At 44.1% G+C, this 13,277-nt stretch overlaps 1 protein-coding gene across 14 annotated transcripts in view; it reads left to right on the forward strand.

Annotated features, from left to right (window-relative positions):
• Positions 1-13,277, forward strand: part of LOC139545029 (potassium channel subfamily T member 1-like) — a 197,393-nt gene that overhangs the window by 137,397 nt on the left and 46,719 nt on the right. For all 14 annotated transcript variants that reach the window (XR_011668982.1, XR_011668981.1, XR_011668983.1 and 11 more), the window contains one exon: positions 3,038-3,202. Coding sequence is in view for 11 of the 14 variants with exons in the window: in XM_071352365.1 (XP_071208466.1) it covers positions 3,038-3,202 (165 nt within the window). In the remaining 3 variants the exon portion in view is untranslated. The remainder of the gene's footprint in view (positions 1-3,037; positions 3,203-13,277) is intronic.

Consider the following 13,277-nt stretch of genomic DNA (forward strand, 5'->3'; position numbering starts at 1 on the left):
CCTGGGGTTTATTATAGATCTCCATTAGTTCCTGCCAAGGCAGCAGCTACTCTTCCTGGGGTTTATTATAGATCTCCATTAGTTCCTGCCAAGGCAGCAGCTACTCTTCCTGGGGTTTATTATGGATCTCCATTAGTTTCTGCCAAGGCAGCAGCTACTCTTCCTGGGGTTTATTATAGATCTCCATTAGTTCCTGCCAAGGCAGTAGCTACTCTTCCTGGGGTTTATTATAGATCTCCATTAGTTCCTGCCAAGGCAGCAGCTACTCTTCCTGGGGTCCAAATGCATTAAGGCACTTACATTACATATAAAACACAAGATAAATCATATAACATTATTACACCACTACATACAGTGGGGAGAACAAGTATTTGATACACTGCCGATTTTGCAGGTTTTCCTACTTACAAAGCATGTAGAGGTCTGTAATTTCTATCATGGGTACACTTCAACTATGAGAGACGGAATCTAAAACAAAAATCCAGAAAATCACATTGTATGATTTTTAAGTAATTAATTTGCATTTTATTGCATGACATAAGTATTTGATACATCAGAAAAGCAGATCTTAATATTTGGTACAGAAACCTTTGTTTGCAATTACAGAGATCATACGTTTCCTGTAGTTCTTGACCAGGTTTGCACACACTGCAGCAGGGATTTTGGCCCACTCCTCCATACAGATCTTCTCCAGATCCTTCAGGTTTCGGGGCTGTCGCTGGGCAATACGGATTTTCAGCTCCCTCCAAAGATTTTCTATTGGGTTCAGGTCTGGAGACTGGCTAGGCCACTCCAGGACCTTGAGATGCTTCTTACGGCGCCACTCCTTAGTTGCCCTGGCTGTGTGTTTCAGGTCGTTGTCATGCTGGAAGACCCAGCCACGACCCATCTTCAATGCTCTTACTGAGGGAAGGAGGTTGTTGGCCAAGATCTCGCGATACATGGCCCCATCCATCCTCCCCTCAATACGGTGCAGTCATCCTGTCCCCTTTGCAGAAAAGCATCCCCAAAGAATGATGTTTCCACCTCCATGCTTCACGGTTGGGATGGTGTTCTTGGGGTTGTACTCATCCTTCTTCTTCCTCCAAACACGGCGAGTGGAGTTTAGACCAAAAAGCTCTATTTTTGTTTCATCAGACCACATGACCTTCTCCCATTCCTCCTCTGGATCATCCAGATGGTCATTGGCAAACTTCAGACGGGCCTGGACATGCGCTGGCTTGAGCAGGGGGACCTTGCGTGCGCTGCAGGATTTTAATCCATGACGGCGTAGTGTGTTACTAATGGTTTTCTTTGAGACTGTGGTCCCAGCTCTCTTCAGGTCATTGACCAGGTCCTGCCGTGTAGTTCTGGGCTGATCCCTCACCTTCCTCATGATCATTGATGCCCCACGAGGTGAGATCTTGCATGGAGCCCCAGACCGAGGGTGATTGACTGTCATCTTGAACTTCTTCCATTTTCTAATAATTGCGCCAACAGTTGTTGCCTTCTCACCAAGCTGCTTGCCTATTGTCCTGTAGCCCATCCCAGCCTTTTGCATGTCTACAATTTTATCCCTGATGTCCTTATACAGCTCTCTGGTCTTGGCCATTGTGGAGAGGTTGGAGTCTGTTTGATTGAGTGTGTGGACAGGTGTCTTTTATAAAGGTAACGAGTTCAAACAGGTGCAGTTAATACAGGTAATGAGTGGAGAACAGGAGGGCTTCTTAAAGAAAAACTAACAGGTCTGTGAGAGCCGGAATTCTTACTGGTTGGTAGGTGATCAAATACTTATGTCATGCAATAAAATGCAAATTAATTACTTAAAAATCATACAATGTGATTTTCTGGATTTTTGTTTTAGATTCCGTCTCTCACAGTTGAAGTGTACCTATGATAAAAATTACAGACCTCTACATGCTTTGTAAGTAGGAAAACCTGCAAAATCGGCAGTGTATCAAATACTTGTTCTCCCCACTGTATCTACAATACAAAAGGTATAATACCACCATACAACAATATTACAATGAACGTGCGTGTAGAGTGTGGGTGCTAGCGTGTGTGTGCGTATGCGTGTGTCTGTTCCTGTGTGTGTCTCTTCACAGTCGCTGCTGTTCCATAAGGTGTATTTTTATCTTTTTTTATCTGAGTCTACTGCTTCCCTCAGTTACCTGATATGGAATAGAATTCCATGCTCTAGCTAGTACTGTGTGCCTCCCATAGTCTGTTCTGGACTAGAAAGGTCGGGGCGGCAGGTAGCCTCGTGGTTAGAGCGTTGGACTAGTATCCGAAAGGTTGCAAGATCGAATCCCCGAGCTGACAAGGTTAATATGTGTTGTTCTGCCCCTGAACAAGGCAGTTAACCCACTGTTCATAGGCTGTCATTGAATATAAGAATTTGTTCTTAACTGACTTGCCTAGTTAAATAAAGGTTAAAAAAAAGAATGGCCTGATAAGAAGTGTTTTGAAATGATAGATGTATACCTGTAGTAGTAACCAGTCATGAAGTAGCATCCTCAATGCTAAGACTGCTTGTCAATGCCAACGTATGACGGCAAACACTTTCTGAGAATGAACATAATTTGCTTGTCATGCTCCGACCTCATATGCACCGTCCATCGTCAGTAATGAGAACACAACTCAAAGCTATGTTCTCGCTGAGAGTGAGGCACAACAACACCTTGTTAGTTATCCTCCTATATCTTCGTTCCATCAGCAGCCCTCCTCATTAAACCGTTTTATACAGTATGTGGACTAAATGCTCACAGTATAAATTAACTGATGAATAGAATCCATAGAAATCCATTTGATGAACCTTCCTGCAGCATCAGCAGTTTAACTCCCTACTCTGTCACCCTTCTCTTTCTGTCACCCTTCTCTTTCTGTCACCTTCCCCACTCTCTCACCCTTCTCTTTCTGTCACCTTCCTAACTCTGTCACCCTCCTAACTCTGTCACCCTCCTAACATGTTATGCCGTAAGTGTATTACAAAGCGTACAGTAGGTTGTTGTAACCTCAAATATGTGTGTGTGTGTGTGTGTGCGTGTGTGTGCGTCAGTTTGAGGAGTTGGCCTATCTGTGGATGGAGCGTCAGAAGTCAGGAGGGAACTACAGCAGACACCGTGCCCAGACAGAGAAACACGCCGTCCTGTGTGTCAGCTCTCTGAAGATAGACTTGCTCATGGACTTCCTCAATGAGTTCTACGCTCATCCTAGATTACAGGTTGGTCTACAGGAATAGAAGAAGGCTATGATATTTGGTAGGTCTCTACAGGAATAGAGGAATGCTATGATATTGGTAGGTCTCTACAGGAATAGAGGAAGGCTATGATATTTGGTAGGTCTCTACAGGAATAGAGCCCTTGTTCAGGACTATGTTATTTGGTGTGTACTCCAAAGACAGCGCTAAAGGACAGACCTCAATATTGATGTTTTATTTAGCGCACAAGTCATTTAGACAATCCACTCTGGTTCCTAACAAAATGTGCATTTAGATTGCAAAATATAATAAAATATGCAAACCTTCAGTGTAGATGTTAGGCATCTAACAGGTATCTCTCCTGGTCTCCTGATGTTAGGTATCTAACAGGTATCTACCCTGCTCTCCTGATGTTAGGTATCTAACAGGTATCTACCCTGCTCTCCTGATGTTAGGCATCTAACAGGTATCTACCACACTCTCCTGATGTTAGGTATCTAACAGGTATCTACCACACTCTCCTGATGTTAGGTATATAACAGGGTATCTACCCTGCTCTCCTGATGTTAGGTATCTAACAGGTATCTACCCTGCTCTCCTGATGTTAGGTATCTAACAGGTATCTACCCTGCTCTCCTGATGTTAGGTATCTAACAGGTATCTACCCTGCTCTCCTGATGTTAGGTATCTAACAGGTATCTACCCTGCTCTCCTGATGTTAGGTATCTAACAGGGTATCTGCCACACTCTCCTGATGTTAGGTATCTAACAGGTATCTACCCTGCTCTCCTGATGTTAGGTATCTAACAGGTATCTACCCTGCTCTCCTGATGTTAGGTATCTAACAGGTATCTACCACACTCTCCTGATGTTAGGTATCTAACAGGTTCTACCCTGCTCACCTGATGTTAGGTATCTAACAGGTATCTAACCTGCTCTCCTGATGTTAGGTATCTAACAGGTATCTACCCTGCTCTCCTGATGTTAGGTATCTAACAGGGTATCTACCCTGCTCTCCTGATGTTAGGTATCTAACAGGTATCTACCCTGCTCTCCTGATGTTAGGTATCTAACAGGTATCTACCCTGCTCTCCTGATGTTAGGTATCTAACAGGTATCTACCACACTCTCCTGATGTTAGGTATCTAACAGGGTACCTACCCTGCTTTCCTGATGTTAGGTATCTAACAGGGTATCTGCCCTGCTCTCCTGATGTTAGGTATCTAACAGGTATCTACCCTGTTCTCCTGATGTTTGGTATCTAACAGGTATCTACCCTGCTCTCCTGATGTTAGGTATCTAACAGGTATCTACCCTGCTCTCCTGATGTTAGGTATCTAACAGGTATCTACCCTGCTCTCCTGATGTTAGGTATCTAACAGGTATCTACCACACTCTCCTGATGTTAGGTATCTAACAGGGTACCTACCCTGCTCTCCTGATGTTAGGTATCTAACAGGGTATCTACCCTGCTCTCCTGATGTTAGGTATCTAACAGGTATCTACCCTGCACTCCTGATGTTAGGTATCTAACAGGTATCTACCCTGCTCTCCTGATGTTAGGTATCTAACAGGTATCTACCCTGCTATCCTGATGTTAGGTATCTAACAGGTATCTACCCTGCTGTCCTGATGTTAGGTATCTAACAGGTATCTACCCTGCTCTCCTGATGTTAGGTATCTAACAGGTATCTACCACACTCTCCTGATGTTAGGTATCTGACAGGTATCTACACTGCTCTCTTGATGTTAGGTATCTAACAAGTATCTACCCTGCTCTCCTGATGTTAGGTATCTAAAAGGGTATCTACCCTGCTCTCCTGATGTTAGGTATCTAACAGGGTACCTACCCTGCTCTCCTGATGTTAGGTATCTAACAGGTATCTACCACACTCTCCTGATGTTAGGTATCTAACAGGGTATCTACCCTGCTCTCTTCTGTTAGGTATCTAACAGGTGTCTACCCTGCTCTCCTGATGTTAGGTATCTACCCTGCTCTCCTGATGTTAGGTATCTAACAGGTATCTACCACACTCTCCTGATGTTAAGTATCTAACAGGTATCTACACTGCTCTCTTGATGTTAGGTATCTAACAGGTATCTACCCTGCTCTCCTGATGTTAGGTATCTAAAAGGGTATCTACCCTGCTCTCCTGATGTTAGGTATCTAACAGGTATCTACCCTGCTCTCCTGATGTTAGGTATCTAACAGGTATCTACCCTGCTCTCCTGATGTTAGGTATCTAACAGGTATCTACCACACTCTCCTGATGTTAGGTATCTAACAGGTATCTACACTGCTCTCTTGATGTTAGGTATCTAACAGGGTACCTACCCTGCTCTCCTGATGTTAGGTATCTAACAGGTATCTACCACACTCTCCTGATATTAGGTATCTAACAGGTATCTACACTGCTCTCTTGATGTTAGGTATCTAACAGGTATCTACCCTGCTCTCCTGATGTTAGGTATCTAACAGGTATCTACCCTGCTCTCCTGATGATAGGTATCTAACAGGTATCTACCCTGCTCTCCTGATGTTAGGTATCTAACAGGTATCTACCCTGCTCTCCTGATGTTAGGTATCTAACAGGTATCTACCCTGCTCTCCTGATGTTAGGTATCTAACAGGGTATCTACCCTGCTCTCCTGATGTTAGGTATCTAACAGGTGTCTACCCTGCTCTCCTGATGTTAGGTATCTAACAGGTATCTACCCTGCTCTCCTGATGTTAGGCATCTAACAGGGTATCTACCCTGCTCTCCTGATGTTAGGTATCTAACAGGTATCTACCACACTCTCCTGATGTTAGGTATCTAACAGGGTACCTACCCTGCTCTCCTGATGTTAGGTATCTAACAGGGTATCTGCCCTGCTCTCCTGATGTTAGGTATCTAACAGGTAGCTACCCTGCTCTCCTGATGTTAGGTATCTAACAGGTATCTACCCTGCTCTCCTGATGTTAGGTATCTAACAGGTATCTACCCTGCTCTCCTGATGTTAGGTATCTAACAGGTATCTACCACACTCTCCTGATGTTAGGTATCTAACAGGGTACCTACCCTGCTCTCCTGATGTTAGGTATCTAACAGGGTATCTACCCTGCTCTCCTGATGTTAGGTATCTAACAGGTATCTACCCTGCACTCCTGATGTTAGGTATCTAACAGGTATCTACCCTGCTCTCCTGATGTTAGGTATCTAACAGGTATCTACCCTGCTATCCTGATGTTAGGTATCTAACAGGTATCTACCCTGCTGTCCTGATGTTAGGTATCTAACAGGTATCTACCCTGCTCTCCTGATGTTAGGTATCTAACAGGTATCTACCACACTCTCCTGATGTTAGGTATCTGACAGGTATCTACACTGCTCTCTTGATGTTAGGTATCTAACAAGTATCTACCCTGCTCTCCTGATGTTAGGTATCTAAAAGGGTATCTACCCTGCTCTCCTGATGTTAGGTATCTAACAGGGTACCTACCCTGCTCTCCTGATGTTAGGTATCTAACAGGTATCTACCACACTCTCCTGATGTTAGGTATCTAACAGGTATCTACACTGCTCTCTTGATAGTAGGTATCTAACAAGTATCTACCCTGCTCTCCTGATGTTAGGTATCTAAAAGGGTATCTACCCTGCTCTCCTGATGTTAGGTATCTAACAGGGTACCTACCCTGCTCTCCTGATGTTAGGTATCTAACAGGTATCTACCACACTCTCCTGATGTTAGGTATCTAACAGGGTATCTACCCTGCTCTCTTCTGTTAGGTATCTAACAGGTGTCTACCCTGCTCTCCTGATGTTAGGTATCTACCCTGCTCTCCTGATGTTAGGTATCTAACAGGTATCTACCACACTCTCCTGATGTTAAGTATCTAACAGGTATCTACACTGCTCTCTTGATGTTAGGTATCTAACAGGTATCTACCCTGCTCTCCTGATGTTAGGTATCTAAAAGGGTATCTACCCTGCTCTCCTGATGTTAGGTATCTAACAGGTATCTACCCTGCTCTCCTGATGTTAGGTATCTAACAGGTATCTACCCTGCTCTCCTGATGTTAGGTATCTAACAGGTATCTACCACACTCTCCTGATGTTAGGTATCTAACAGGTATCTACACTGCTCTCTTGATGTTAGGTATCTAACAGGGTACCTACCCTGCTCTCCTGATGTTAGGTATCTAACAGGTATCTACCACACTCTCCTGATATTAGGTATCTAACAGGTATCTACACTGCTCTCTTGATGTTAGGTATCTAACAGGTATCTACCCTGCTCTCCTGATGTTAGGTATCTAACAGGTATCTACCCTGCTCTCCTGATGATAGGTATCTAACAGGTATCTACCCTGCTCTCCTGATGTTAGGTATCTAACAGGTATCTACCCTGCTCTCCTGATGTTAGGTATCTAACAGGTATCTACCCTGCTCTCCTGATGTTAGGTATCTAACAGGGTATCTACCCTGCTCTCCTGATGTTAGGTATCTAACAGGTGTCTACCCTGCTCTCCTGATGTTAGGTATCTAACAGGTATCTACCCTGCTCTCCTGATGTTAGGCATCTAACAGGGTATCTACCCTGCTCTCCTGATGTTAGGTATCTAACAGGTATCTACCACACTCTCCTGATGTTAGGTATCTAACAGGGTATCTGCCCTGCTCTCCTGATGTTAGGTATCTAACAGGTAGCTACCCTGCTCTCCTGATGTTAGGTATCTAACAGGTATCTACCCTGCTCTCCTGATGTTAGGTATCTAACAGGTATCTACCCTGCTCTCCTGATGTTAGGTATCTAACAGGTATCTACCCTGCTCTCCTGATGTTAGGTATCTAACAGGTATCTACCACACTCTCCTGATGTTAGGTATCTAACAGGGTACCTACCCTGCTCTCCTGATGTTAGGTATCTAACAGGTATCTACCCTGCTCTCCTGATGTTAGGTATCTAACAGGGTACCTACCCTGCTCTCCTGATGTTAGGTATCTAACAGGGTATCTACCCTGCTCTCCTGATGTTAGGTATCTAACAGGTATCTACCCTGCTCTCCTGATGTTAGGTATCTAACAGGTATCTACCCTGCTATCCTGATGTTAGGTATCTAACAGGTATCTACCCTGCTCTCCTGATGTTAGGTATCTAACAGGTATCTACCCTGCTCTCCTGATGTTAGGTATCTAACAGGTATCTACCACACTCTCCTGATGTTAGGTATCTAACAGGTATCTACACTGCTCTCTTGATGTTAGGTATCTAACAGGTATCTACCCTGCTCTCCTGATGTTAGGTATCTAAAAGGGTATCTACCCTGCTCTCCTGATGTTAGGTATCTAACAGGTATCTACCCTGCTCTCCTCTGTTAGGCATCTAACAAGTATCTACCACACTCTCCTGATGTTAGGTATCTAACAGGGTATCTACCCTGCTCTCCTCTGTTAGGTATCTAACAGGTGTCTACCCTGCTCTCCTGATGTTAGGTACCTACCCTGATCTCCTGATGTTAGGTATCTAACAGGTATCTACCCTGCTCTCCTGATGTTAGGTATCTAACAGGTATCTACCCTGCTCTCCTGATGTTAGGTATCTAACAGGTAGCTACCCTGCTCTCCTGATGTTAGGTATCTAACAGGTATCTACCCTGCTCTCCTGACGTTAGGTATCTAACAGGTATCTACCACACACTCCTGATGTTAGGTATCTAACAGGGTATCTACCCTGCTCTCCTAATGTTAGGTATCTAACAGGTATCTACACTGCTCTCCTGATGTTAGGTATCTAACAGGATATCTACCCTGCTCTCCTCTGTTAGGTATCTAACAGGTATCTACCACACTCTCCTGATGTTAGGTATCTAACAGGGTACTTACCCTGCTCTCCTCTGTTAGGTATCTAACAGGTATCTACCACACTCTCCTGATGTTAGGTATCTAACAGGTATCGACCCTGCTCTCCTGATGTTAGGTATCTAATAGGGTATCTACCCTGCTCTCCTGATGTTAGGTATCTAACAGGGTATCTACCCTGCTCTCCTGATGTTAGGTATCTAACAGGGTACCTACCCTGCTCTCCTGATGTTAGGTATCTAACAGGTATCTACCACACTCTCCTGATGTTAGGTATCTAACAGGTATCTACACTGCTCTTCTTATGTTAGGTATCTAACAGGTATCTACCCTGCTCTCCTGATGTTAGGTATCTAACAGGTATCTACCACACTCTCCTGATGTTAGGTATCTAACAGGGTACCTACCCTGCTCTCCTGATGTTAGGTATCTAACAGGTATCTACCCTGCTCTCCTGATGTTAGGTATATAACAGGGTATCTACCCTGCTCTCCTGATGTTAGGTATCTAACAGGGTACCTACCCTGCTCTCCTGATGTTAGGTATCTAACAGGTATCTACCACACTCTCCTGATGTTAGGTATCTAACAGGTATCTACACTGCTCTCCTGATGTTTGGTATCTAACAGGCATCTACCACACTCTCCTGATGTTAGGTATCTAACAGGTATCTACCACACTCTCCTGATGTTAGGTATCTAACAGGTATCTACCCTGCTCTCCTGATGTTAGGTATCTACCCTGCTCTCCTGATGTTAGGTATCTAACAGGTATCTACCACACTCTCCTGATGTTAGGTATCTAACAGGTATCTACACTGCTCTCTTGATGTTAGGTATCTAACAGGTATCTACCCTGCTCTCCTGATGTTAGGTATCTAAAAGGGTATCTACCCTGCTCTCCTGATGTTAGGTATCTAACAGGTATCTACCCTGCTCTCCTGATGTTAGGTATCTAACAGGTATCTACCACACTCTCCTGATGTTAGGTATCTAACAGGTATCTACACTGCTCTCTTGATGTTAGGTATCTAACAGGTATCTACCCTGCTCTCCTGATGTTAGGTATCTAACAGGTATCTACCCTGCTCTCCTGATGATAGGTATCTAACAGGTATCTACCCTGCTCTCCTGATGTTAGGTATCTAACAGGTATCTACCACACTCTCCTGATATTAGGTATCTAACAGGTATCTACACTGCTCTCTTGATGTTAGGTATCTAACAGGTATCTACCCTGCTCTCCTGATGTTAGGTATCTAACAGGTATCTACCCTGCTCTCCTGATGATAGGTATCTAACAGGTATCTACCCTGCTCTCCTGATGTTAGGTATCTAACAGGTATCTACCCTGCTCTCCTGATGTTAGGTATCTAACAGGTATCTACCCTGCTCTCCTGATGTTAGGTATCTAACAGGGTATCTACCCTGCTCTCCTGATGTTAGGTATCTAACAGGTGTCTACCCTGCTCTCCTGATGTTAGGTATCTAACAGGTATCTACCCTGCTCTCCTGATGTTAGGCATCTAACAGGGTATCTACCCTGCTCTCCTTATGTTAGGTATCTAACAGGTATCTACCACACTCTCCTGATGTTAGGTATCTAACAGGGTACCTACCCTGCTCTCCTGATGTTAGGTATCTAACAGGGTATCTGCCCTGCTCTCCTGATGTTAGGTATCTAACAGGTAGCTACCCTGCTCTCCTGATGTTAGGTATCTAACAGGTATCTACCCTGCTCTCCTGATGTTAGGTATCTAACAGGTATCTACCCTGCTCTCCTGATGTTAGGTATCTAACAGGTATCTACCCTGCTCTCCTGATGTTAGGTATCTAACAGGTATCTACCACACTCTCCTGATGTTAGGTATCTAACAGGGTACCTACCCTGCTCTCCTGATGTTAGGTATCTAACAGGTATCTACCCTGCTCTCCTGATGTTAGGTATCTAACAGCGTACCTACCCTGCTCTCCTGATGTTAGGTATCTAACAGGGTATCTACCCTGCTCTCCTGATGTTAGGTATCTAACAGGTATCTACCCTGCTCTCCTGATGTTAGGTATCTAACAGGTATCTACCCTGCTATCCTGATGTTAGGTATCTAACAGGTATCGACCCTGCTCTCCTGATGTTAGGTATCTAACAGGTATCTACCCTGCTCTCCTGATGTTAGGTATCTAACAGGTATCTACCACACTCTCCTGATGTTAGGTATCTAACAGGTATCTACACTGCTCTCTTGATGTTAGGTATCTAACAGGTATCTACCCTGCTCTCCTGATGTTAGGTATCTAAAAGGGTATCTACCCTGCTCTCCTGATGATAGGTATCTAACAGGTATCTACCCTGCTCTCCTGATGTTAGGTATCTAACAGGTATCTACCCTGCTCTCCTCTGTTAGGCATCTAACAGGTATCTACCACACTCTCCTGATGTTAGGTATCTAACAGGGTATCTACCCTGCTCTCCTCTGTTAGGTATCTAACAGGTGTCTACCCTGCTCTCCTGATGTTAGGTACCTACCCTGATCTCCTGATGTTAGGTATCTAACAGGTATCTACCCTGCTCTCCTGATGTTAGGTATCTAACAGGTATCTACCCTGCTCTCCTGATGTTAGGTATCTAACAGGTAGCTACCCTGCTCTCTTGATGTTAGGTATCTAACAGGTATCTACCCTGCTCTCCTGACGTTAGGTATCTAACAGGTATCTACCACACACTCCTGATGTTAGGTATCTAACAGGGTATCTACCCTGCTCTCCTAATGTTAGGTATCTAACAGGTATCTACACTGCTCTCCTGATGTTAGGTATCTAACAGGGTATCTACCCTGCTCTCCTCTGTTAGGTATCTAACAGGTATCTACCACACTCTCCTGATGTTAGGTATCTAACAGGGTACTTACCCTGCTCTCCTCTGTTAGGTATCTAACAGGTATCTACCACACTCTCCTGATGTTAGGTATCTAACAGGTATCGACCCTGCTCTCCTGATGTTAGGTATCTAATAGGGTATCTACCCTGCTCTCCTGATGTTAGGTATCTAACAGGGTATCTACCCTGCTCTCCTGATGTTAGGTATCTAACAGGGTACCTACCCTGCTCTCCTGATGTTAGGTATCTAACAGGTATCTACCCTGCTCTCCTGATGTTAGGTATCTAACAGGTATCTACTACACTCTCCTGATGTTAGGTATCTAACAGGGTATCTACCCTGCTCTCCTCTGTTAGGTATCTAACAGGTATCTACCCTGATCTCCTGATGTTAGGTATCTAACAGGTATCTACCCTGCTCTCCTGATGTTAGGTATCTAACAGGTATCTAACCTGCTCTCCTGATGTTAGGTATCTAACAGGTATCTACCCTGCTCTCCTGATGTTAGGTATATAACAGGGTATCTACCACACTCTCCTGATGTTAAGTATCTAACAGGTATCTACACTGCTCTCTTGATGTTAGGTATCTAACAGGTATCTACCACACTCTCCTGATGTTAAGTATCTAACAGGTATCTACCACACTCTCCTGATGTTAAGTATCTAACAGGTATCTACACTGCTCTCTTGATGTTAGGTATCTAACAGGTATCTACCCTGCTCTCCTGATGTTAGGTATCTAAAAGGGTATCTACCCTGCTCTCCTGATGTTAGGTATCTAACAGGTATCTACCCTGCTCTCCTGATGTTAGGTATCTAACAGGTATCTACCACACTCTCCTGATGTTAGGTATCTAACAGGTATCTACACTGCTCTCTTGATGTTAGGTATCTAACAGGTATCTACCCTGCTCTCCTGATGTTAGGTATCTAACAGGTATCTACCCTGCTCTCCTGATGATAGGTATCTAACAGGTATCTACCCTGCTCTCCTGATGTTAGGTATCTAACAGGTATCTACCACACTCTCCTGATATTAGGTATCTAACAGGTATCTACACTGCTCTCTTGATGTTAGGTATCTAACAGGTATCTACCCTGCTCTCCTGATGTTAGGTATCTAACAGGTATCTACCCTGCTCTCCTGATGATAGGTATCTAACAGGTATCTACCCTGCTCTCCTGATGTTAGGTATCTAACAGGTATCTACCCTGCTCTCTTGATGTTAGGTATCTAACAGGTATCTACCCTGCTCTCCTGACGTTAGGTATCTAACAGGTATCTACCACACACTCCTGATGTTAGGTATCTAACAGGGTATCTACCCTGCTCTCCTAATGTTAGGTATCTAACAGGTATCTACACTGCTCTCCTGATGT

Source organism: Salvelinus alpinus, chromosome 19, assembly GCF_045679555.1.
Source record: "Salvelinus alpinus chromosome 19, SLU_Salpinus.1, whole genome shotgun sequence".
NCBI lineage: Eukaryota > Metazoa > Chordata > Actinopteri > Salmoniformes > Salmonidae > Salvelinus > Salvelinus alpinus.